This window comes from Saimiri boliviensis, chromosome 2 (assembly GCF_048565385.1).
Source record: "Saimiri boliviensis isolate mSaiBol1 chromosome 2, mSaiBol1.pri, whole genome shotgun sequence".
NCBI lineage: Eukaryota > Metazoa > Chordata > Mammalia > Primates > Cebidae > Saimiri > Saimiri boliviensis.
Window position 1 is genome coordinate 220,891,681 of NC_133450.1, and position 25,050 is coordinate 220,916,730.

Below are 25,050 nucleotides of genomic sequence, written 5' to 3' on the forward strand. Positions count from 1 at the left end.
GCTCCAGCTAATTTTTTGTGTACTTTCTGTAGAGATGGGGGCTGAATGGGTGGGAGGTGAGGGTCGGGTGACTCATTATGTTTCCCAGGCTGTTCTCCAACTCCTAGGCTTAAGCAATCCTCCCATCTTGGCCTCCCAAAGTGCTGGGATTACAGGTGGGAGCCACCCTGCCTAGCTAATGTTCCTGTTTCTCTTGTCCAGAGCTGGAGTCCAGCCTGATTCCCACCCACAGGTTGTAACCCATGAGCCCTAAGAGAAGTGCTGAAGACCAGAAAGGCCCAAATCCGGGGGTAGGAGTGTTTGGTCCTCTCCACTGGGGCGCAGGCGGAGAGGCGAGGAGAGAGACTCTTCCTGACTTAGTGGAATTTCCCGAATCCACAGCAGGCTTGGAAACCCCATTTCCAAGGCTGGGCCCGGTAGCTTACACTTGTAATCCCAGCACTTCAGGAGGCCGAGGCGGGTAGATGGCTCGAGCTCAGGAGCTCGAGACCAGCCTGGGCAACATGGCGAAACCCCTGTCTCCAACAAATACAATAGTCTGCGTGGTGCACCCGCCTATAGTCCCAGCTACTCGGAAGGCTGAGGGAGGATCGCTTGAGGCTGGGAGGCAGAGGTTGCAGTGAGCCGAGATCACCCCACCGCATTCCAGCCTGGAAGACAGAGCCAGACCCTATCTCAAAAAATAACAAGGAAAGCTCGCATGCGATTTTGCCCACGCGGAGGGGCTGAAGCAGCAGATGGGCTTGGGGATCTTCCGCTCCTCCTCCAGGACCTCCCCACTCCTGGGCTTTTCGAGGGGCAGCCCCGGGGTGGCCCGGTCAGCGCCCAGGAGAGGGGCGGGGCCGGAGGTGGAGTGGGCGGAGTTCGACTTGAGGCAGGTAGAGGCGGGGCTCCGGCGGTGGGGGTGGAGTCTGGTGGTGGGCGCGGCCACAGCCACGGGACGGGGGCGGAGTTCCGACTGGGGGCGGGGCGGGGCGGGGCGGGGCGGAGCTGCGGGACTCCGGCTTCAGGGCGGGGCTCTGGCCTCTGGGCGGAGATCCGCTGCCGCGTTCCACCCTTCCGGCCCGGTGTTCTACCCACCGCCTCCACCTTCCATCCGGCGCCGGCTTTCGGCACGACGGTCGCCGCGTTCCATCGTCGCGCGGCCCTTCGGGCGCCCGAGCCCGCAATGTCGGGCCCCAACGGGGACCTGGGTATGCCAGTGGAGGCGGGAGCGGAAGGCGAGGATGACGGCTTCGGGGAAGCAGGTGACCCGAGGGGGCTGTTGGAGCAACCTTGCTTTTTCAGGGCTGCCCTCCCGGGATGGGGAACCGGGATGGGGTCTTGGAAGGGACCAAAGAGTCCACCCCATTCCGCCTCGAGTGGGTCCGGAGTTGTAGGTGGTGATTCGGATGCAGGGCGAGCACCCGCGAGCCCCGTGACAGCTGCAGATCACCAGCCCTGTTTTACAGATGGGGAAACTGAGGCAGCTTCGGGGACACTCGCCCTTTTGGGCCTTGCTCCAGCCACTTTCTTCAGTCCCGGGGGAGACCGAGGCACCTGAGGGAAGACGGGGTTGAGCTTGGCCGGCCTGACAGCGAAGGGGCCAGACCAGGCGTGGGGTAGGGTTGCGGGGGCGCCGCTCTGCTGAGTCAGCATCCCCAGCCACTTGGTTTTGCGGGTGTAGCCTCACACCCTTGCCAAATGTGAGGAGCTTACAGAGCGGCCTTTTGCGTGCAGGAGTGGGGTGTGGAGAGAACCATCAGCTCCCTTCTAACCTTCAGCCTCAGTTTCCCCATCTATAAAATAGGAATGATTCGTGTCTCCTGCACTGGGATGTGTCAGAATTAAATGCAAAAAATAAACAGAAAATGCTTAGCAGGTTCTAGCATGCAAGAGTTCAGTAAATGGTTACTGTCATTATTCTCTTTGGTATAGTCAAGACTGGCATATTAACATACCCTGAGGATTTAGTAAATTCGGGGTAAGTATGGCGCATGCTTTGTCTGGGGTAACAGCTTTATTGAACTATACAACTTACCCATTTACATTGTACAGTTCAGTGGGCTTTTGTGTATTTCCAGGGTTGTTAATCCATCACCACTGTAGTTCTAGGTAAGTTTGCATTGGCTAGTGCTGGTGGGAGCATCAGGAAGAGCCTCCCAGGTCGTCACATTGAGTGGATATTGGCAGACAGGAGTTAGAACAGTGGGAAGCAGGGTGTCCCAGGCAGAAGAAAAGGCTTGGAAATGGGAAAGTACCCTTGACACTGATAAAGCCTGGCCTGGAGTGGTGTGGGGGAAACTGCCTCCCTCATCCCTCCTCCAGCCTGTATCCCAGGACACAGAATTCGAAATATTGAGAATAATGACCATCCACTAAGTACTTGCTGCGGCCAGATCTGAACTTTTTGTTTTTCTGAGATAGTCTTTGCTCTGTTGCCCAGGCTGGAGTACAGTGGCATGATCTTAGCTCACTGCAACCTCCGCCTTTTGGGTTCAATCAATTCTCATGCTTTACCCTCCCAAGTAGCTGTGACAACAGGCACCTGCCACTACACCTGGCTAATTTTTATGTTTTTTGTTTTTTGGTGTTTTTTTTTTTGGTAGAGACGGTGTTTTGCCATGTTGGCCAGGCTGGTCTTGAACTCCCGACATCAGGTGATCCGCCTGCTCAGCTTCCCAAAGTGCTGGGATTACAGGCATGAGCCACTGTGCTGGCCACTGTCTGAACCCTTGATATGTTTGAATCCTCACAACCACACCATTATTTTCCCTTTTTTCCAGAAAGGTGCAACAACTTGCTGGGGTAAAGCAGAGCTGGAACTCAAACCCAAGTGCCACTAACCCCCAAGTCCAGTCCTAAGTTGTCTCTGTTACCAACCTGGAGGATCCTGGGCAAGTTCCTTCTTTCTGAGGCCTTGGTTTTTCTAGCTATACCATGAGGGGGTTGGACTTTAAGATGCAGCCAATTTCCCAGGACTCTGTCCTCTGTGAGGGTGGCTGGCTCTAGGCAACGGTGCCCTTCCCCAGAATGCAGGCACATGTGCACCCATAACCCAGATACACCCCTCCAGCCCTGGCCTCTGCCAGCCTCCATCAGCTGCTTCTTCCTTGGTCTCAAGCTGGCAGCCAAGTGTATCTGAGTCACGGGCTGGCTCAGAACTGAGTCCCGCAGTGGGCACAGGCCCAGACCTTGAGTCCTCAGGGACACTGTCTTGCTGAAAGAGGCAGCTCTGGAGTGGCCGTGTAGGGGAGGAAGTGGTGGTTTCTAGTGGAGATCAGGGAAGACTTCTTGGAGGAGGCATTTGGAGCTGGTCCTTGAAGGGCTGTTGTGGTTGAGGCATTCTAGGTTGCAGGGATAGCTGAGCAATGGCAGAGAGGCTGAAAAGTCAGAGGCTCCATTCATTCACTCACTCAATCAACAGATGCTTATTGCAACACTGAGAGCAGTAGGGAGCCAGCAGCGAACACAAGACTGTTCACCTCCCATGGGGAAACAGAACAGCACTCAGATAAGCACAGCGGTCAATCCTGGAGGGAGAGCCGTGGAGGGCTGAGGAGGGCTAGGGGCTCAGCATGGAGGCCTGATCCAGTCTGGAGCATTGGATGGGCTCCCAGTGGTGACATCCATACTGAGACTTGAAGGATGAGTGGGACTCATCCAGGAGGAGAGGAGGGAAGGAAGATGGGAGGACTCAGCACATTCCAGGCAGAGACAGCAGCATGTTCAAAGGGCCTGAAGTAGGTAAAGGCAGGTGTGAGAGAGGAAAGGAAGAGGCAGGGAGGCAGGGCTAACAAGGAGGCAGGGGCTAGGAGACTCCACTGGGTGTTTTATCCTGAGGGAGCCAGAAGGGTTGGAGAACAGGGCCCACCTGGGGACAGAGGCCTTGATTCCCCAACTCAGGAATGTGGGCTCTGGCCACTAAGCAGCTGCTGCAGGAAGTGCAGAGACCTGGCTGGCACCTGGCAGGACTTCCCAGGCAGGACACCGGCTCGCCACCCTGTGACCACCCTAACCCCAGAAAAAAGGATGCAGTACTACAGTGGCATTCATTCAAAGTGATTCCTCTTTTGGTAGCCACCCATTTTCCGGATGGTGACCCCGAGGCTCAGGAAAGCGTAGGGACTCGCACCAAGCCCTCTGGGAAGCAGGCTGGGAAACGGTGGAGGGAGGGTGTGTCCATTAACCCCAAGGAGACACAGGATGTGGGCTCTGTCTTTCGCCTTCCTCCCAGAATACGCCGCCATCAACTCCATGCTGGACCAGATCAACTCCTGTCTGGACCACCTGGAGGAGAAGAACGACCACCTCCACGCCCGCCTCCAGGAGCTGCTGGAGTCCAACCGGCAGACACGCCTGGAGTTCCAGCAGCAACTCGGGGAGGACCCCAGTGATGCCGGCCCCTAGGCTCCAAGAGCCCCCAACCAGGCCGCCACCCTGCCTCCCTGGGCTAGGCTCTGGCCAGGGCACTCAGCCCCTGGTTTAGACACCTTCTCAAGGGCTGGTCAGGGTCCCGGGGTGGGTCTGCCTGCCTGGTCCACCCTTCTGGCCACTCCCCTTGGCCTACCTAGGCCAGCCCCTACTGCCTGGCATTCCCTCCTGGGGCCAAGAGCGGGCCTGCAACCCACCCACTTGCCTGCCCACCCAACTCCTGGGCACTCCCCACTCTGCCCAGGCCTTGAGTGTCCAAATTAAATGGGTCTCCCACACCGCTGTGCCTGTCCTCTGTATCTCAGGACGAGAACCCCAGCAGCTGCTGGAGGTGACCAGGGCAGTCTGGGTGCTCAGGCGTTGATCATGCACTGGCGGCTCAGAGGCCAGGTGCTGGAGGGCCGGGGTTCTTGGCTGCATGTACTTCTGGACACAGAAGGTGCAGGTGAGGACAAGGCTTCTTTCCTACCTGGTACATTCCTGGGCAGCAGCTGCTTCCTAGCCCAGAAGCCGGGTTGAGACTGTTGGACATGCTGTGTGACCTTGTGTGATGGTCTCAGCCTCTCTGGGAACTAGGGCCTTTCACCAAGACGACCAATGCCAAGACATGCTATGCAGCCCCAGCACTGCCCTCTCACTCCTGGGCCTGTCTCCCCAGTAACAGGGTTGGTCTGCTTGTTTATTTCTATGGGTCTTTCTAATGAGGAAATAGCAGCAGTAAAGGGCCAACTCAGCCTGGGCCCCATTCACCCATGATTCATCTTAGGGTCGCCTGACCAGGAGGGTGGGGTGTTTGCTAGTGAACCAAGAAGAAAACCAGAGGGCCTGAGCAGCAAGGACCCCCCTCCTGTACTCCAAAGGGTGCAGCTGGAGCGACAGGCCAGCACAGGGGTTGCAGAGCTCAGGCCCAGGTCAAATCCCAGCCACTTACCAACTGTGGCCTTCAGCAAGTTACTTGACCTTGCTAGGCCTCCAGCCAAAGGAACTTCCCCAGCTTATTAAGGTTATTAAGAGGGAAACTCAGCCAGGCACAGTGGCTCACACTTATAATCCCAGCAGTTTGGAAGGCCAAGGTGGGTGGATTGCTCGAGCCCAAGAATTCAATACCAGCCTGGGCAACATGCCGAAACCCCATCTCTACCAAAAAGAAGAAAAATTAGGCAGGCGTGGTGGCGCATGCCTGTGGTCCCAGCTACTCAGGAAGCTGAGGTGGGAGGATGGCTTATGCCTGGGAGGCAGAGGTTGCAGTGAGCCAAGATTGGTACCACCGGACTGCAGAGTTTGGGTAACAGAGCCAGACACTGCTTCAAAAAATAAAAAATTGGCCAGGTGTGGTGGCTCATGCCTGTAATCCCAGGGCTTTGGGAGGCTAAGGCGGGCAGATCATTTAAGATCAGGAGTTTCAGACCAGCCTGGCCCACACGGCAAAACCCCATCTCTACTAAAAATGCAAAAAATTAGTCAAGTGTGGGGCGTGCATCTGTAATCCCAACTACTTGGGAGGCTGAGGTAGGAGAATCACTTTAACCTGGGAGGTGGAGGTTGCAGTGAGCTCAGATTGTGAAATTACACTCCACCCTGAAAGGCACAGCAAGCCTCAGTCTCAAAAAATTTAAATTTACATTAAAAATTTTTTTTCTTTGTGTTTGAGATAGAGTTGCCCAGGCTGGAGTGCAATGGCACGATCTCAGCTCACTGCAACCTGTCCTGCAGGTTGAAGCAATTCTTCTGCCTCACTGCCTCAGCCTCCCAAGTAGCTGGGATTATAGGTATGTGCCACCACGCCTGGCTAATTTCTGTATTTTTAGTAGAGATAGCCTTTCTCCATGTTGGTCAGGCTAGTCTCAAACTCCTGACCTCAGGTGATCTGCCTGCCTTAGCCTCCCAAAGTGCTGGGATTACAGGCATGAGCTACCGCCCCTGGCCCAAAACTTAAACATTTTAAAAGAGGGAAACTGAAGCTCAGACAGGTGAAGTGCCTTGTGAACCAGAGTCCCTGGTTCCCAGGGAGCCTGTCTGGCCTTCCAGTTCTGCCCCCACCTGGCCCAGAGAGGCTAGGTGCTGGCTGAGACCTGGCTGGGGCGCCCCCCTTCCCCTATCCACCCAGACAGAAGTACTGGTGGGGACTGCACAGCCAAACTACCTTGTTTTATTGGATTTTGAGTAAAAACAACCTTGTCAGAGTTTCCAGGCAGACTCCTAAAAAGCATTAGTAGATCTGGACCCAGGCAGGCCAGGCACAGGGAGGTCCCTCTATCAGGTTTTGAGGCGGGTTGAGCGCCGTGGTAGTGGGGGCTGGGAGGATCGAGCCGTCACCTTGCTGGGTGTTTTGTCGTGGGTGCTGGGCTGGGCGGGTGGGCGGCCGCCGGAGGTGAACAGGGCTGTCAAAGCATTCCGGGCGTTGATTGCGCACCGGCGGCTCACAGGTCGGGTGGTGGGGCTGGGGTTCTTGGCCGCCTTGTATTTCTAGATACAGAAGATGCAGGTAAGGTCAGGGTCTCCTCCCTACATGGTATGCTCCTGACCAGCAGCGACTTCCCCAGCTCTGGCTGAGACAGTATTAGTGTGCTGTGTGACCCTATGTGATGCACTTGGCCTCTCTGGGCCAAGGCTCTGGCGCAAACAGCCTGGCCCTCAGCATTCCCTGGACCAGTAAGAGCCCAACCCCACCCTAGCTCTGATTCTCTCCCTGCTAATGCAGGGATGGTCCCTGGAGGTTGAGGCCCAGCACAAGAGGGAGTGGCAGGGAGGACGGGGCAGGGTGTCCGGCTCACCTGCAGGTTCTCAAAGTGGGCCAAGGACTTGCAGTGGGAGAGCTGAGCCCCTGAGTTGCTGTGATAGAACTTGTGGCAGACACGGCAGACATAGCCCATCACAGGCACCAGGAAGTCCACACCTGTGGGAGAAGGGTCTGCACTTGCATCCCCGTACCAGCGAGGCGTCCCTCCCTCTCTAGGGGCCTGTGTGCTCCCCCACCCTCTAGGTAGGAGCAGAAGAGAAGGCTTCCCAGGCAGAATGCCACAGGTGGCATCTGGGGGGTCACCTGGAGGCCAGGCCCAAGGGCTGAAGCTTCTGCAGGTGGGCTCGGGGCTGGGGCCTTACCATAGGCAGTATTGGGGCTGTAGGTCTCTGAGCCCTTCCACTCCTCTATGGATATATCTCTGGACCTCACCTGAAAACACGCAAACGTGGACCTCGGATCTGGCTTCCCCAACACCTCCCAGACACAGGTGAGGGACCTGGAGCCCACCAATGCCCTTGGACACACAAAATCCCCTTGATTTCCAGGAGGTAGTGGGTGTTCTCTGAGCATTTGCACATGGTAATCCTTCCTCCCAGAGTGCTCTTCCCAATCTATACTTTCTAGCCCCCTCCTCTAGGAAGCCCTCCTGCTCCTACAGGGGCCATAATCCACACCAGGTATGCCCAAGACATGTGCCATCTGACTAAATCTTCATTACAACCCTCCATGGCTACACCCATTTTACTAAGAAGAAACTGAGGCGCAGGGACATGAACTCACTTGTCTAGGGTTGCACAGCTGGTTTGTGGAGGAGCTGGCAGGGAACCCTGTATGTCTAAGCCATAATTCATACTCCTTTTTTTTTTTTTTTTTTTGAGATGGGCTCCGTTGCCCAGGCTGGAGTGCAGTGGCACGATCTCAGTTCACTGCAACCTCTGCCTCCCGGGTTCAAGCAATTCTTCTGCCTCAGCCTCCCGAGTAGCTAGATTACAGGCACATGCCACCATGCCCAGCTAATTTTTGTATTTTCAGTAGAGACGAGGTTTTGCTATATTGGCCAGGCTGGTCTCGAACTCCTGACCTCATGATCCACCCGCCTCAGCCTCTCAAAGTGCGGGGATTACAGGCGTGAGCCACCACGCCCGGCCCATAGTTCACACTCTTAACCATGGGCCCTCTTGTAGCTCTCTGAGGTCCTAACCAATACTGCAGTGATCTTGGTCCTAGGGGCTGGATTTCAGGGGATCAGAGATTCTGCATGTCACCTGCTGGATGTGAGCCCCTTCCAGATGAGGTCATCTGACTCTGGCCACATCTACCCTACCAGGCCTAGCAGTACCCTCCACTACTCACTGGGCAAACAAATGTGCCTTCTAAGGACAACCACCCCGTCTGCTAAGCCCTAGGAGGACCAAGCCTTGTCTTCCCTTATAGTTCAAGTTGGGATTGTTACTTCTGAGCAGAGGCAACTGAGGCTCAGAGAGGCCAAGTGGCTTGCCAGAGATGATGCCACTACTGAGCAACAAAGCGGGGCCTCATACTACCCTGCCTAGGACTGCAGGCCGCCCCCACTGCGATTCCTCCCAGCTCCTCAATGCCCCACTTGGGCTGCCACAGCCTATGGGCAGCCCCTCACCACCCTAGACTGTAACTGGGGCAGCCTCAGTGAGGGCAAGGATCAGACCTTGGCCCTCATGAGTCCCTGTATCCAGCACCAGGGCCCAAACCAAACACATGCTCTGGAAACATTTGTTAAACTGCAAAGAATCTGGCTGGGCAAATCACGCCTGTAATCCCAGCACTTTGGGAGGCCTAGTCGGGTGGATCACCCGAGATCAGGAGTTTGAGACCAGACTGGCCAACATGGTGAAACCCCATCTCTACTAAAAATACAAAAATTAAGCAGGCGTGGTGGCGGGCGCCTGCAACCCCTACTACTTGGGAGGCTGACACAGAACTGCTTCAACCCAGTAGGCAGAGGTTGCAGTGAGCCAAGATCATGCCATTGCACTCCAGCCTCAGGAGTAGAGTAAGACCGGCTGCAGTGGCTCATGCCTGTAATCCCAGCACTTTGGGAGGCCAAGGTGGGTGAATCACCTCAGGTCAGGAGTTCAAGGCCAGCCTGGCCAACATGGTAAAACCCTACCTCTACTAAAAATACAAAAATTAGCCAGGGGTGGTGGTAGGCACCTGTGATCCCAGCCACTCAGGAGGCTGAGGCAGGAGAATCGCATGAACCCGGGAGGCAGAGGTTTCAGTGAGCTGGGCTTGCGCCATTGCACTCCAGCCTGGGCAACAGAGCGAGACTCTGTCTCACTCACAAACAAACAAACAAACAAACAAATCCACAAAGAATCCAAGCTCCTCATTCATGGGAGACAGGGTAGCTGCGGCATTGGAAACATGAAGTCTTACTTCCTGCCATACAATCTGATGAAATTCAGCCAAGATAGTGCTTGGTACACATGCCTGGCACACAGTAAGTACTCAAAAAAGATGTCTGCTGCTGTCACTCTCACTATTACCATCACCATCATCTGCCTTTTCCTTTGGACACCACACAGTTCCCACCTCGGTGCCTTTAGTGATGCTGTTTCCTTTCCCCTCCTCCACGCAGGTCCGAAGTTCAGTCAGGCTCTGCGTATTTTAACTGCCACTCTCTGGTCATCGTCCATAATGACACAGTCATGCAGAAGGCAGTTGATAGTAATAACAGTTGTGGCATGCATTAGCGCCCACAGATGCCAGCACAGTGTCTGGTCTCTAGGGGTGAAGTGAGGTCTATCCTGGGCTGGGAATCTGGCACTGAGCCTGCCTCCCACGTCCTCCCCCCAGCACCTGCTTGCAGAATTCCTCCTCAACCTCGATCTCTTCTTCATCCTCGTCGTCCTCTTCCTCTTCTTCGTCACCCTCAAAGCAACCCACAGCGTCCACTGTAATGAAGTGGTCCTCATCTTGACCAGCAATCTCTTTCTCAAGCGACTTCAGCTGCCCAGGGAGTAGGTAAGGGGCTCAGGTCAGCTCTGGACAGCCAAGGGGCCATGCCCTACCCACCCTACCCCGGAGCGTCCCAGTCCCTCCAGGCCCATTGTGAGGTTGGGCTGGGATAAGCCTCAACTTGCTGCGTGACCCATGTCCTCTAAGGGAGCTCAGGTTACCTCCTTGGCTTTGTCCTTATGCCCCTGGGATTTCACGTGCTCCACAAACTTGCGAGGGGTTTTGAAGTAGCGGTTGCAAATGGTGCAGAAGGGTCGCAGGGATTGTTTGGCGATCTGGAAAAGGGCAGGAAGACCAAGCAGTGTCCCCAGCAAGCCCCTGACTAGCAGCCGGGGAGGGGTGCCCAGCAAGAGCTCCCCTCCCCTGGGCAGGCCCACCACGTCTGTAACAAGACAGGCTGCGCTCCACCCCTGCACTGGAACATGGGCAAATGCATCTTTCTCTTCATGGTGTGGGTGGCTGGGAGATGGGATGGCAGATGGCAACACAGAGACAGGACAGACACGGAGAGAAGACAGGAGAGGGGACAGCTGCTCAAACAACCCCCGTGAGCCCTGTGGCTGAATGGCAGGGTGAGATGCTGCCTGGCCTACACTGGACAGATGGGGAACCTGAAGTCAGAAGAAGAAACAAGACTGACTTGCCCAGAAACCGCACTGTGGGTTATAGGTGTGCAGGGGCAAAAAGGAACGTGTACTTTCTCATCGGGTCTCTATGCTTCCTGGCCTCCGAGTGGAGACAGCAGTGCGGGCGCCCCCGCAGCGTGCAGGCCCTCCTACCTTGTGGTCCTGGGTCCTGCGGTGTTGGATCAGGTCCCCCATGTAGTAGAGCTGGCAGGTGTTGCACCAGCGCCTTGGTGGAGGCTCCCTGAATGACAATAGTCAAAGCAAAAAGAATGTGATGCCAGACAGCAGCTGTCCTAGAATGCTCTGTAAGGGTAAAATGCAATCCCAACAGCAGTTCCCACAGGATCTCTTAGGGAAGCTTTACAAAATGGTTCTGAGGTTCATCTGGATGAGTACTTAAGCAGAAATAACCAAGGAAGCCTCAGGGGGAAGGGGTGTGAAGCACTGGAGATACCAACCTTTAAAATGAAAACAAGCTATAGTAGATAAAACTGCATAGTGTGATGTACATTGATAGCGTAGCAATGGGAAAAAGTTGGAAGTCCTAAACAGGTTCAAATATTGGTAAGAATTCTGCTTTGCCAGCCTGGGCATCATGGCAAAACCCTGTCTCTAGTAAAAATACAAAAAACTGGCTAGGCAAGGTGGCTCATGCCTGTAAGCCCAGCACTTTGAGAGGCCGAGGTGGGTGGATCACGAAGTCAGGAGTTCGAGACCAGCTTGGCCAAGATGGTGAAACTCCATCTCTACTAAAAAAAAAAAAAATTAGCTGGGCGTGGTGGTGCATGCCTGTAATCCCAATACTCGGGAGGCTGAGGCAGGAGAATCGTATGAACCCACCCAGGAGGCAGAGGTTGCAGTGAGCTGAGATCCCACCACTGCACTCCACCCTGAGCAACAAAGTGAGACTTCATCTCAAAAAAAAAAAAAAAAAGGCAGCGTACGGTGGCTCACACCTGTAATCCCAGCACTTTGGGAGGCCAAGACGGGCCGATCACTTGAGGTCAGGAGTTTGAGACCAGCGTGGCCCGCACAACGAAACCCTGTTTCTACTAAAAATACAAAAAAATTAGCCAGGCGTTGAGGCAGGCACCTGTAATCCCAGCTACTCAGGAGGCTTAGGCGGGATTGTCAAGGGAGAATCGCTTGAACCCAGGAGGCAGAGGTGACAGTGAGCCGAGATTGCTCCACTACGCTCCAGCATAGGCGACAGAGCAAAACTCCATCTCAAAAAAAAAAAAAAAGTGTCTGAATCAGTGAAAATTAAGAACTCTCTAAAAAATATGCAAATACACAATTTTTCATAAATATTAGGGGGCACATAACCCCCATGTCCATTGGTGAAACCCTGGTAAGGAGCCCTGCTGGGGAGGCTGCTTAGAGACAGAAAGTGTTCACGGTGTCATGTAGCACAATTCAATTTTTTTTTCTTTTTTGGTGCTGTGACTCAGATTCAAACTCAATTTTTATTTTATTTTATTTTATTTTATTTTATTTATTTTATTTTATTTTATTTTATTTTATTTTTTGAGGCGGAGTTTTGCTCTTGTTACCCAGGCTGGAGTGCAATGGCACGATCTCGGCTCACCGCAACCTCCGCCTCCTGGGTTCAAGCAATTCTCCTGCCTCAGCCTCCTGAGTAGCTGGGATTACAGGCACACACCAACATGCCCAGCTAATTTTTTGTATTTTTAGTAGAGACGGGGTTTCACCATGTTGACCAGGATGGTCTCGATCTCTCGACCTCGTGATCCACCCGCCTTGGCCTCCCAAAGTGCTGGGATTACAGGCTTGAGCCACCGCGCCCGGTTATTTTATTTTATTTTTGAGACAGAGTTCTGCTCTGTCACCCAGGCTGGAGTGCAGTGGCGCGATCTTGGCTCACCACAACCACCACCTCCTGGGTTCAAGCAATTCTCTGCCTCAGCCTCCCGAGTAACTGGGATTACAAGAGCCTGCCACCATGCCTGCCTAATTTTTGTATTTTTAGTAGAGATGGGGTTTCACTATCTTGGCCAGGCTGGTTTTCAACTCCTGACCTTGTGATCCACCCGCCTTGCCTCCCGAAGTGCTAGGAATACAGGTGCGAGCCACCAAGCCCAGCCCCAATTTTTATTTTTAAAGGTTGTATAAATCCAGAAAGGATCACAAGAAGAACTAGGTCAAAACGTAAACAGTGTTTATCTCTGGGTAATGGGATTATGGGTGATTTTTATCTTGTGTGTCTGTGTCCTCGTATATTCAAAATGTTATATAATGAGAGAATTATTTTTATAATCAGAAAAAAAATTTTTTTTAATCAAAAAAGGCACATCAGCCACACAGTGAATGTACCAGGCTTTAGGCTTTAGGGACACTTTCTGTCCTCAGCAAAATCTTCTTAATACTGCTACAAACAACAAAATCAGATCTTAAAGCAGCTTGCTCCAGAGGGCAGCATTGCTGTGGAATTTTCCTTTAAACACAGTTTTGTAAAGTTTGAATTTTTTTTTTTTTTTTTAAGAGATATGATCCTGCTCTGTTGCCCAGGCTGCAGTGCAGTGGCGCAATCATAGCTCACTGCAGCCTTGACCTGGGCTCAAGCGATCTCCTGCCTCAGCCTCTCGAATAGCTAGGACTACAGCTGTGTGCATTAGCACACCTAGCTAATTTTATTTTATTTTTTGTAGAGATGGTGGGGGGGGTCTTGCTCTGTTGCCCAGGCTGGTCTTGAATTCCTGGCTGAGTGATCCTCCTTCCTCAGCCTCCTTAAGTACTGAGATTACAAGTGTGAGCCATGATGCCAGTGCAAGTTTGAATTTATTTTGCTTTTTTTTTTTTTTGAGGCAGGGTCTCATTCTGTCATCCAGGCTGGAGTACAGTGGCATGATCAAGGCTCACTACAGCCTCCATCCACTTCCTGGGCTCAAGCAGTCTTCTCACCTCAGCCTCCTAAGTAGCTGGGACTACAAGCGCACGCCACCAGGCCTGGCTAATTTTTTATCGTTTGTAGAGACAGGTGTCTTATGACATTGGCTGGTTCTGAACTCCTTTTCTTTCTTTCTTTTTTTTAAGTTGGGGTTTCACCATGTTGGTCAGGCTGGTCTTGAACTCCCGACCTCAGGTGATCCGCCCACCTTGGCCTCCAAAGTGCTTGGATTACAGGCATGAGTCACCACACCCAGCCTGGTTCTGAACTCCTAAATTCAAGCAATCCCTCCACCTCAGCCTCCCAAAGTGCTGGGATTACAGGTGTGAGCCACCATGCCAGCCTGGCACTATTTTTTAAGGTGCATTTTGATCTCTGTAAGAGAAAATCACAATAAACAAAGAAGGTGGGGGGAGAGAACATGTCATCAAACAGGCAGACACTTTGTGCCAGTGTCATGTCTGAGGCTGACCAGAAATTGGCAATGTAGGCCGAGCACAGTGGCTGGCACCGGTAATCCCAGCACTTAAGAGGCCAAAGTGGGAGGATCACATGAGGTCAGAAGTTTGAGACCAGTCTGGATAACATGGTGAAACCCTGTCTGTACTAAAAACACAAAAATTAGCTGGACATGGTGGTGCATGCCTGTACCCAGCTACTTGGGAGGCTGAGGCATGAGAATTGCTTGAATCTGGAAGGCAGAGGTGCAGTGAGCCGCGATCGTGCCACTACACTCTAGCCTGGGCGACAGAGTGTGACTCTGTCTCAAGAAAATAAATAAATAAATAAAAAGACCAGGTGTGGTGGCTCATGCCTGTAATCCCAGCACTTTGGGAGGCCAAGGTGGGCAAACCACCCGAGATCAGGAGTTTGAGACCAACCTGACCAACATGGTGACATCTCATCTCTACTAAAAATACAAAAATTAGCTGGATGTGGTGGTGCATGCCTGTAATCCCAGCTACTTGGGAGGCTGAGGCAGGAGAATTGCTTGAACCCAGGAGGTGGAGGTTGCAATGACCTGAGATCTCGCCACTGCATTCCAGTCTGGGCAACAGAGCAAGACTCTGTCTCAAAAAAAAAAGAAAAAATAGAAAAGAAATGGCCAAGGTAGGCAAGGGCGTAGTTCACAGCACCTACCCCCATGGACTTTGAGGAGGGAGGAGAGGGGCATCCCCACCAGCTAGAGTATTGGGATCCACCCTTCAGCCCCATTCCTGGAAACACCCCCTTGCCTTCCATGGGGAAATTCATTTCCATGTGGTTTGAGTAGAGCTGGCCTGCCTAGGCCTGGCCAGTCAGAACACCCCATCCCTGGCCAGGGGATTGCTTCAGAAACGTGCAAGTGACCACAACCAGATCCACCAGCATTTTCCCTAGAAACAGTTCTGCTACTGCAGACACAGGTGACTGCCCTTCCTTGGAGGTCACTGTGCAGGGAGGCTGGGGCTGTGGACACCCGGTGCCCACTGTAGTGAGAGATGAAGCCTCTCTAAGAAATGGTGTCCCCTGGGTCCAGCTGTTATCTCTTGCCTTCCCACTTACCTAAGCCAGAAACATTGCTCCTTTTTGCTCAAGTTAATTTCTGTCTTATAGAAATTAGAATTTTCATCACTTATAACTGCAAAGAACCCCCACTGATGCAGGAGGACAGTATTAATGTCTTTGTGTTGGGAACCAAGGTGAGGTTGTCGTAGGTAGGGGCTGAAGGGTTTTATTCGTTTTTGTTTTTGAGATGGAGTCTCACTCTGTCGCCCAGGTTGGAATGCAGTGGCGTGATCTTCGCCTCACTGCAACCTCTGCCTCCTGGTTCAAGCGATTCTCCTGCCTCAGCCTCCTGAAGAGCTGGGACTACAGGCGCACACCACGAAGCCCAGCTAATTTTTGTATTTTTAGTAGAGAGGGGGTTTCGCCGTGTTGGCCAGGCTGGTCTCAAACTCCTGACCTCAGGTGATCCACCCGCCTCAGCTTCCCAGTGTGCTGGGATTACAGGCAACTAAGCCACTGTGCCTGACCATGATGTTCCTGATGGCCTCGGGGCGGAAGTAGGATTCAAGAGAAGATGTCATGGGGGGACATCATTTGGAGAGGGTTTGCTGCATCCCCGACACTTGAAGCTTGTTAATAGCTTGTGCCACATGTGTCCTTTTAGTTTTCTTCTGTGTCACAAGATCTATTTTTTTTTTTTTTTAAGATGGGGTTTCACCATGATGGCCAGGCTGGTCTTGAACTCCTGACCTCAGGTGATCCACCCACCTCGGCCTCCCAAAGTGCTAGGATTAAGACGTGAGCCACTGCGCCTGGCCACAAGATCTATTTTTATACAGACAAGCTCATTCTGCAGATGCAATTCTGAATCCTGTCTTACTCTGACATTGCATCACCTTTCTACGTTATTACAAATTCCTCAGTTATCCTATTTATTCATCATTCCGTAGCTGGACAAGCTTTAACGGATCTAACCAATCCCCTACTTTTGAGTATTTTAGATCATTTCCAGTTAGATTTTTTTCAGCATGATACTAATTGCAAAGAACATCCTGGTGAGTCATCATTCTTCCATGTTTATGATTATTTCACCCAAGGAGAAAACCACTCAAGGACACTCTTCTCAATGTGAGAAACAGCCAAAACAGAGACACAGCTGCCCTTGCAGAGAGGGAGCTCCCTGTCACACAAGGCAGGCAAGCAGAGGCCAACCAAGGGCCCTTCCTGTCCTCTCGGCCCACCGGGGGAGCTTCAAATTGGGACCTCTGTAAAATCAGGACAGCACCAGTGACCACTGACTCAAGGGACTATCCAGCCTATGAATGTGTTTGATTTGCCCTCTGTAGGGTTTGTTTTATTTTGTTTCAATCCTGAACTCGCTGTTAACATTTTGAAACTGGGAGATTTCACATACAAACCTGGATGTCTGGATTCTTCTTAAAAATGAAGAGATTCGGAGATAAGAAGCAGCTGTCTCATGAGATAGAGTCTGTGTCCCTGCTGTGTCCCTAGCTAACATGGTCCTGCTGCTGTGATGCCATGTCCCAGCCCTTGCACGCCTCTTCAACTGCCCAGAGTCCTGAAAGCACCTCCAGCTGTGGGCCAGGCCTTCTCACGCCACTCTAGTTCCAGACCCCAGGAGGGCTGAAGTTTCTGATTAAACAGGCAACCCCGGCAATGAAAGGGGGAGACACAGGGAAGCCCTGACCTCCCACCAGAAAAGAACCTGATCCTCAGCTTTGTCGCCCCACAGCGGGGTCAGCACACATGCCGCAGGGGACTCTGTGCCACAACCTGTCCTCTCCCACAAGGATAGTCATGCTGTTCCTGCGTAGAGGGAACCTTAAGAGACTCTCATGAATTCCTGCACTATATCCCTCACCAAGCCCTGTTATAGACAGGGAAAACTGAGGTTCAAGGTCACCCAGTTAATAGTGTGAGGAGGCCTGGCTGGGAGGGCAATGCTTAACCCAAAGGCAGACCCTGCAGACGGCAGATGCAGGCCTTGGCCAACGAGACTGCCTACCCCCGCAGTGCAGAGCTTCCACGGTCCCCCACTCACTCATCCTCTGTCTCCAGGACGCCCCGGGGCACAGGCAGCAGGGACAGGAGGCAGGCTTGGCTCATATGCTGAATCTCCCCTAGCCGCTGCTGGTGCTGAGGCTCCGACATGTGGTCCTGGAACTCCTGCAGCAGGAGGGAGTGGGGGGTGGGCCTTGGGCGTGAGCCTGGGACAGTGGGCAAGGGTGGGACCTGGGGAGGCAGACCCCAACCTCATCATGAGCCCATTTCTCTCACCACACACTTCTCTCGTGTGGGCTACAGCAACCATGATAAACTAAGACACGAAGTACATGCCAGCCCGAGCTTCTACCCCTCCTAGAGAATGTGTGAGTGAGGCCAGGCGTGGTGGCTCACGCCTGTAATCCAAGCACTTTGGAGGCCAAGGTGGGCGGATCACCTGAGGTCGGGAGTTCAAGACCAGCCTGGCCAACATGGTGAAACCCCATCTTAAAAAATTTAAAAAATGTTTAAAAGAAAAAGAAAAAGAGAGAATGTGTGAGTGCCTCAAAGACAATGAGCAGCCTGGTTAGCATCCAGGCCTCCAAGGCTCTGCCAGGTGAGGTACAGAGTAACAGAGCTCACAGCACCGGAGTAGTAACAATACAAGCACAATGCAATCACAATTACTGCTATACTCACTTTGGGCCAGGCCTGCACTCACGACTCCAGTGTCAAGTTGTTGAATCCCAGAACCACCCAATAAGGCAGGTTCTAAAACGTTTCTTTTCTTTTCTTTTCTTTTTGAGACACAGTCTTGCTCTGTCGTCCAGGCTGGAGTGCAATGGCACAATCTCGGCTCACCGAAACCTTCGCCTCCCGGGTTCAAGGGATTCTCCTGCCTCAGTCCCGAGTAGCTAGTATTACAGGCATGCGCCACCACACCCAGCTAATTTTGTATTGTCAGTAGAGATGGGGTTTCTTCATGTTGGTCAGACTGGTCTCCAACTCCCGACCTCAGGTGATCTGCCCGCCTCAGCCTCCCAAAGTGCTGGGATTACAGGCATGGGCCATCAGGCCTGGCTCTAAATTTCTTTGTCTGATACAAGAAGAAACAGGGAGGGGGCAGAATTCGCTTTCTAAGGCCCCACAACCGCTCAGAGCTAATATGAACCCGGTCTGCCTGACTCTCAAAACCTGCTTGAGCCCAAGAGGACAATGGGCTGAGATCATGCCACTGCACTTCAACCTGGGAGACAGAGGAAGACTCTGTCTCAAAAAACAAAAACAAAAACAAAAACAAAAAAAAACAGGCCAGGCGCGGTGGCTCATGCCTGTAATCCTAGCACTTTGGGAGGCCGAGGTGGGTGGATCACCTGAGGTCAGGAGTTCAAGACCAGCCTGGCCATGATGGTGAAACCCCATCTTTTTTAATTTTTATTTATTTTTTTTTGAGACAGAGTTTCGCTCTTGAGCCACCGCGCCCGGCCAAAACCCCATCTTTAAAAACAAAAACAAAACCGCCAAAATCTGCCTTCTTGGCTTATGAGGAAATGTTTCCAAGCAAATGCTTGGCTGCTCAGGGCAGGGCCCAGTGCAGCCTGAGGCAGCCTTGGGAGAGCAGGCTGGCAATTCCATGAAGCCCCACCCCTCCCCACCCTTATCTCCTGTATCAGTACCTGCTGGTTGGAGCAGCTGGCCTTGCAGATGTAGCAGAAGAACTGGAGGGTCTGCTTAGACGGCGTGCTGGTAGCCACAGGGGTGGAGAAGGCGGAGTCACTGGGGCGGGGCACGGGTGTCAGGGGTACAGTGCTAAAGGCCCGGCTGTCACTGCTCTGCAGAATGGTGACCTTCAGGGAGCCCCCAGCGCCCCATACCTGCACCAGGAGCAGGAACTGAGCTTCCACCAACTGTGTACTTACAGTGGGCCTGCCCAGCACCCAACATCTACCAACACTGTCTTATCAGATCTTCCTGACAGGGAAACTGAGGCTCTGTGCTGTTAGGTCACAGCTAGAAAACACTGCAGTCAGGATGGGAACCCAGGTCATCCTAACTCTAAAGTACCAGCCATCCCACCTCTGTATGACAGATGGGGAAACTGAGACTCATGGAAGGGGATGGGTTTGCCCCCATTTATGCAGAGCTGGGACTGAAACCCCAGAGAGAGGCTTCCACTCTGTGCTCTTTCCACGAGAGCAACATTACTCATGAGAGGAGACTGGGGCTCTGGCTTGGGGATGGGCAGGCTGGAAGGGATGGATGTGAAGACAGCACAACAGCAAGAGGGTCCCATCCAGACCAAACACTGTCAAGCCCAGCCTGTTCTGCCCCCCGATCCCAGGCCGAGGGCTGTCATCCCATTTCACAGTAGGGGAAACACAAGGAGGCCCTGAGGTTGCCTGGGGCAGAAAGAGACCATGCCACCCCACTGGGCTCTGTGGCCTCACACTGCCACATCAGTGCCTCTACTCACCCCCGGCATCTCTCTCACTCTGTTTTCACATTCTCCCACTTCTAGGCCACTGGCCGGCTCTTTCTGGCTCTCTTCCATGCTGACCTGGGTGCCCACAGGCTCTGGAGAGGTCTTTTCCATGCCTGAAATGACAGATGTGCTCTGTTTCCTAGAGTGCGTCTCCCACCCACCCCCCTCCCCAGGCCCAAGAGCTGCCTTCTCCCTCCACAGCCAGAACCTGGAGGCCCCCAGCATGGATCCCAGGCAGCACCCAGTCAGGGCTGGACAGCATCAGGGGAGGAATGGAGGGTCTGGGCAGAGCTGTCCCATCACCAGACCAGCTGGGGGCCAGTGTTCACTTACCTCCACCAGCTTCTACTGTATCAGGTGGCGTCTCCAGCCCGCAGACATGAACCCCAACTGGTGCTTGCTCTGGAGCCAGCACCGACACCCGTGGCTGGGTCTGAGGCTGCTCATCAGTCTGCTCTGGTGGCTGTACTGGCACCTGCACTGGGGGCTGCTCCTGTGGCTGGACCCTTGGCTGTGCTTGTGTGTGGACCTGTGGATATGTCTGTGTCTGGGCCTGCTTCTGCAGCTGCAGCTGCACCTGCCTTGGGGGCTGTGAATGTGCCTGGGGCTGAAGGTGCTTTTGTGGCTCTGCCTCCTGCTGCAGCTGCACCTCCCTTGGGGCCTGTGAACGTGCCTGTGGCTGTACCTGTGGCTGCACCTGCTTCTGTGGCTCTGCCTCCTGCTGCAGCTGTGGCTGCACCTGCTTCTGTTGTGGGATTAAGTGCTCTGGAGAAGTCTGTGTTTGTGCCTGCTTCTGCAGCTTTGGCTGCACCGGGGTGTCTGTGGGTGGTATCCGTGGCTGAGTCTGTGGCTGCACCTGGGCCTGGACCTGCAGGACCCGTGGCTGGAATCGTGGCAGCACTTGGGTTTCCAGGGGCTCAGGCAGCAGGTCTGGTGTCTGTGTCTGCTTCGGTACTGTCATCCGGGCCTGTGGCTGGACCTTCACCTCTAGCTGCCCCAGAGGTCCCTTCTCTGTGAGCTCTTCTGAGCTAGGAAGGATCAAAAAGAATATCCTAGACATGTCTTCAAAGAGGCCCTAGGGGCTCCCAAGAAAGGCCAAAACTAGGCTGAGCATGGTGGCTCGAATCTGTAATCCCAGCACTTTGGGAGGCTGAGGTGGATGGATCATTTGAGGTCAGGAGTTTGAGACCAGCCTGGTCTCAACATGGTTTTACCCGGGATTATAGGCGTGAGCCCAAGACTCAGTTTCTAATGCTGGCTCTACCACTTACAAGCTGGGGATTTGGGCAAACTCCTTTGGCTGTCTAGGACTCAGTTTCACCTAAATAAACCTGGGAAGGTCATTCTCAACTCCCACAACTTGCTGACATGTATCCAGCTGGCTCTGTAAACAGCCCACCTTTTACAGTCTCAGGAGAACATCTTCACCCCTCCCACCCAGCCACCCAGCTTGGCCTCCAGATGGCTCAGTCCTAAGGAGGACACCAGAGTCTGGCCCAGAGCATCCCCAAGTCTGGTGTGGAAATAAGTACGGCCTTCCTCCAAGTCAGAGGCCAAGGCTCTTTCCTGGCTCCAGCTCTGCTGAAGGGTACACTCCCTCTGCCACTGCCACCCCTGCCTTTGCAGGATTGAGAGGACAGGGCACCCGGGCCCAGGTCAGGTTTTCAGAATCAGTTACCTCCTCAACCTCTTGGCTGGTGGCTCGGACACCTCACAAGGCTCGGGCTCGGGTGTTGGAGCGTGCTTTTCCTTGGCGATGTCCTCTGGGCAGGGCGGTGAATCTTGGTCTGGAATGGAGGCAGGAGCAAGGGAACTCAGACATTGTGGAGAACATTTCTGAGCTCCATGAGATGGGGCCTGGGCTCACCCCTTTCCCACCAAGAACTCTGGTATCCCGCATCTGCCTCTATCACCTGCTGACCCGCCCAGCCCCCACCCTATCCATGTCCCTCTGAAGGGCCAACAGCCTCCCTCCCTCACCTTCTGATGTGTCCATCCGAGGCTCTGCGGCTTCCTCAGACCCCTCTGGGGGGTCTGACTTGTCTTCCACAGGCATTGTCTGAGAAGAAGAATCCTGCTTCCTTTCAGAAACTATTTTTAACATCTGATACCCACCTCTATCAATACCTCCTTGCCTAAGGGTGGCTGCCCCCATCCTCCAGGGGATGATGGGGCCCAGGGGATTTCTGGCGGGCCTGGCCCCAGAACTGCTGAACGATGATCTTAGTAAAAATGCCTTAGTAAAATGATGATCTTAGTAAAAATGATCTTAGTGATATCTAGGAGATTCCATCTAGTTGTCTATTAAATAAACCCAGGTTTGGGGGACATGATCCTTCTTCTGGCCACAATACTACCTCCTGACCTAACCTCCCACTCAGTTTTCCACAAAGTAGCCAGTAGGATCTTTCTTTTTTATTTTTTTTGAGACAGAGTTTCACTCTTGTCACGCAGGCTAGAGTGCAATAGCGCGATCCCGGCTCACTGAATCCACTTGAATCCACCTCCCGGATTCAAGCAATTCTCCTGCCTTAGCCTCCGGAGTTAGCTGGGACTACAGGCGCGTGCCACCATGCCCAGCTAATTTTTGTATTTTTAGTAGAGACGAGGTTTCACCATGTTGGCCAGGCTGGTCTCAAACTCCTGATCTCAGGTGATCCGCCCACCTCAGCCTCCCAAAGTGCTGGGATTACAGGTGTGGGCCACCATGTCTGGCTCAGTGAGCTCCTTCTAAAATGCAAATCTGATCATGTCTCTTCTTTCAGGCTTAAAGCCCTCCTGTGGCTTCCTGCAGCCTGGCACATGCCTCACACCAAGCCTGAAAACACTCTCCCCACACCCACCCCTCCCCTGCACAACCTGGCGTCTGCATACTCCCTGCCCTGGCCCTGCCCCCACCACCAGCCCTCTCTGTTTATCTACCCTGGCCTTCTCTCTGCTCAAATCCCAGGCCTGTACCTGCCCCCAGGCCTTCACTTAGAGCCTCAGCAGCACTCCTTGCAGGAAGCCCTCCTGACTCCAGAATAGGTCCAGACTCCACTTCCTTTTTGTGGCATCCCTGTATTTTTTTTTTTTTTTATTCCACAGAGACAGGGTCTCACTGTGTTTGCCAGGCTGGTCTCAAAATCCTGGGCTCAAGTGATCCTCCTGCCTTGGCCTTCCACAGTGCTGGGATTACAGGCATGAGTCACCTCACCCAGCCTCCATAGTCTAAAATTAATTGGTTGGAGCATTATTTGCATTAATATCTCTCACCACCCTTCATTCCTGTCCAAGACCTCAGGGAGGGCCAGGTCAGATGCATCATCTGCACCACTGAGTCCCCCGCAGGGACTTCCAGATGTCTGCTAAATGAACGCACAGCTCTCTCTGCCAGTTCCAGGGCACCCCAGCAAAGCACCAGAAGCCTGCAGCCTCCCTCCCTCCCTCCCTCCCTCCCGCTAAGCCCAAGGAATGAGCACTGAGCAGGGAATGGCAATCTGGACACATCAGGACTCTGTCCTTCAGAAACTACCCAGCTGTCACCCTGCACAACAAAGGCACCAGCCTGAGAGTTGGGAGGCCTGGGCTCTGGGTACACCTTGACAGCTGTGGGGCTCAGGACCATCCCCACCCCAATCTCTGAGCCTGGATTGTTCCATATGTAATAAAGTGAGGGCAGGGTGGGTTGGACACTAGACTAGATCTGTGATGACTGGCCCATTAGAAGGCTGGAGACGGGGCCCCTCTCTGGAGGAAAAGGCATCAACTCCAGATGTGGGCTGCCCCAGAGCAGCCAGCAAAGGGGGCGGTGCCCCTGCCCGGGAATGTACCCAGGAGCAGGGTGTGAGCCGGAACCTTCAGGGACAGGGACAGGACAATCTAGGGAAAAGGTGAGCCCTTTGCAGATCTCCTGCTTATGGCAGGAGAAGGCCGAACACCTCTCAAACACGCAAGGAGCTGGGGGCTGCAGGCTGGAACCTAAGCCAGCAACAGCATATAGCTTAGAATTTTATAACATTGTTCTACCTCAGTTATATTGCGCGTGCGCGCTCGAGTGCACAAACACACATCATACACACACACATATTTTTTCTGAGACAGAGTCTCACTCTGTCACCCAGGCTGGAGTGCAATGGCATGATCTTGGCTCACTACAGCCTTTGTCTCCGGGTTCAAGCAATTCTCCTACCTCTCAGCCTCCTGAGTAGCTGGGATTACAGGCACCTGCCATTACACTCGGCTAATTTTTATATTTTTAGTAGAGACAGGGTTTCACCATGTTGGCCAGGCTGATCTCAAACTCCTGACCTCAAATGATCCACCTCGCTTCGGCCTCCCAAAGTGTTGGGATTACAGGCGTGAGCCACGGCACCCGGCAATTTCTTATTCTATGAATGGCAATTAAATTGGTTTTTAGAATGCCAGGTTATAATATGATGTTTCCTTTTAAAATAAATGTAATCAAAAGGACGCTCACTCATTTAAAGCCATGTTCTCCCACATAGTCGTACCACAGCCTCAGGAGAGCACTTGAAACTGGCGGGGCTGAATTGAGAGGTCAGTATCAGATACATAGCAGATTGTGAAGATTTCGTATTTTTTAAAAAAGGAATGTAGCCCAGCACAGTGGCTCACGCCTGTAATCCCAGCACTTTGGGAGGCTGAGGTGGGCAGATCACCTGGTCAAGACTTCAAGACCAGCCTGGCCAACATGGTAAAACCCTGCCTCCACTAAAAATAAAAAAATTAGCCAGGTGTGGTGGCAGGAGTCTGCTAATCCCATCTACTTGGGAGGCTGAGGCAGGAGAATCACTTGAACCAGGGAGGCAGAGGTTGCAGTGAGCCGAGATCAGGCCATTGCACTCCAGCCTGGGCAACAAGAGTGAAACTCCGTCTCAAAAAACAAAAAGAAAAGAAAAAAGGAATGCAAAATGCTTCATTCTTTTTTTTATATTGATGACAGGTTGAAATGATAATAGTTTCATATGGGATTGGGTTAAATAAGTTAGTAATATTAATTTAGCCCATTTCTTTTTACTTTATAATGTGGTTATCAAAAAATTTTAAATTACATATATGGCTTTATTTACTTATCTATCTATGTATTTATTTATTTAGAGACAGGGCTTCGCTGTGTGGCCCAGGCTGGTCTTGAACTCCTGAGCCCAGGCAATCCACCCGCCTCCGCCTCCCAAAGTGTTCGGATTACAGGAGTCAGCCACCTTGCCCGGTCAGCTTGCATTTTATTTCCACCAAGCAGTGCTGATTTTTTTTCTTTTTTTTTCGAGACAGGGTCTCACTTTGTCACCAGGCTTGAGTGCAGTAGTGTACTCATAATTCACTGCAGCCTCTAACTCCTGGACTCAAGGAATCCTCCCACCTCAGCCGCCCAAATCCCTGGGATTAT

The 25,050-nt window shown here is 52.9% G+C and overlaps 2 protein-coding genes across 11 annotated transcripts in view; one reads left to right on the forward strand and one right to left on the reverse strand.

The window, feature by feature from the left end:
- Positions 1–992: 992 nt before the first annotated feature.
- BBLN (bublin coiled coil protein) lies at positions 993–4,691 on the forward strand. The gene is made up of 2 exons (XM_003940583.4): positions 993–1,247; positions 4,217–4,691. Exons 1-2 carry the CDS (start codon positions 1,169–1,171, stop codon positions 4,387–4,389), a joined length of 252 nt encoding a protein of 83 aa, XP_003940632.1. The 5' UTR covers positions 993–1,168; the 3' UTR covers positions 4,390–4,691.
- Positions 1,241–25,050, reverse strand: part of CIZ1 (CDKN1A interacting zinc finger protein 1) — a 32,101-nt gene continuing 8,291 nt past the window's right edge. For 3 of the 10 annotated variants that reach the window (XM_074395391.1, XM_039474841.2, XM_074395388.1), the window contains 12 exons: positions 21,642–21,735; positions 21,340–21,448; positions 19,995–20,689; positions 19,653–19,774; positions 18,856–19,053; positions 17,238–17,362; positions 10,933–11,020; positions 10,315–10,428; positions 9,995–10,144; positions 7,516–7,585; positions 7,188–7,309; positions 6,547–6,879 (listed from right to left, as the gene is read on the reverse strand). In XM_074395391.1, the coding sequence (XP_074251492.1) occupies positions 6,670–6,879; positions 7,188–7,309; positions 7,516–7,585; positions 9,995–10,144; positions 10,315–10,428; positions 10,933–11,020; positions 17,238–17,362; positions 18,856–19,053; positions 19,653–19,774; positions 19,995–20,689; positions 21,340–21,448; positions 21,642–21,735 (2,097 nt within the window). In that variant the 3' untranslated portion in view covers positions 6,547–6,669. Of the gene's footprint in view, positions 3,718–6,546; positions 6,880–7,187; positions 7,310–7,515; positions 7,586–9,994; positions 10,145–10,314; positions 10,429–10,932; positions 11,021–17,237; positions 17,363–18,855; positions 19,054–19,652; positions 19,775–19,994; positions 20,690–21,339; positions 21,449–21,641; positions 21,736–25,050 lie in introns of those variants that run through there. The other 7 variants (XM_010351302.3, XM_039474844.2, XM_074395392.1 and 4 more) reach the window with 5 other exon arrangements.

What these genes read in the sequence shown, in the direction of transcription:
- BBLN (XM_003940583.4), top strand. Translation starts at nt 1,169, where the DNA reads ATGTCGGGCCCCAACGGGGACCTGGGTATGCCAGTGGAGGCGGGAGCG. An exon ending in TGACGGCTTCGGGGAAGCAG is followed by an intron (nt 1,248 to 4,216) that starts GTGACCCGAGGG and finishes CCTTCCTCCCAG; the next exon opens with AATACGCCGCCATCAACTCC.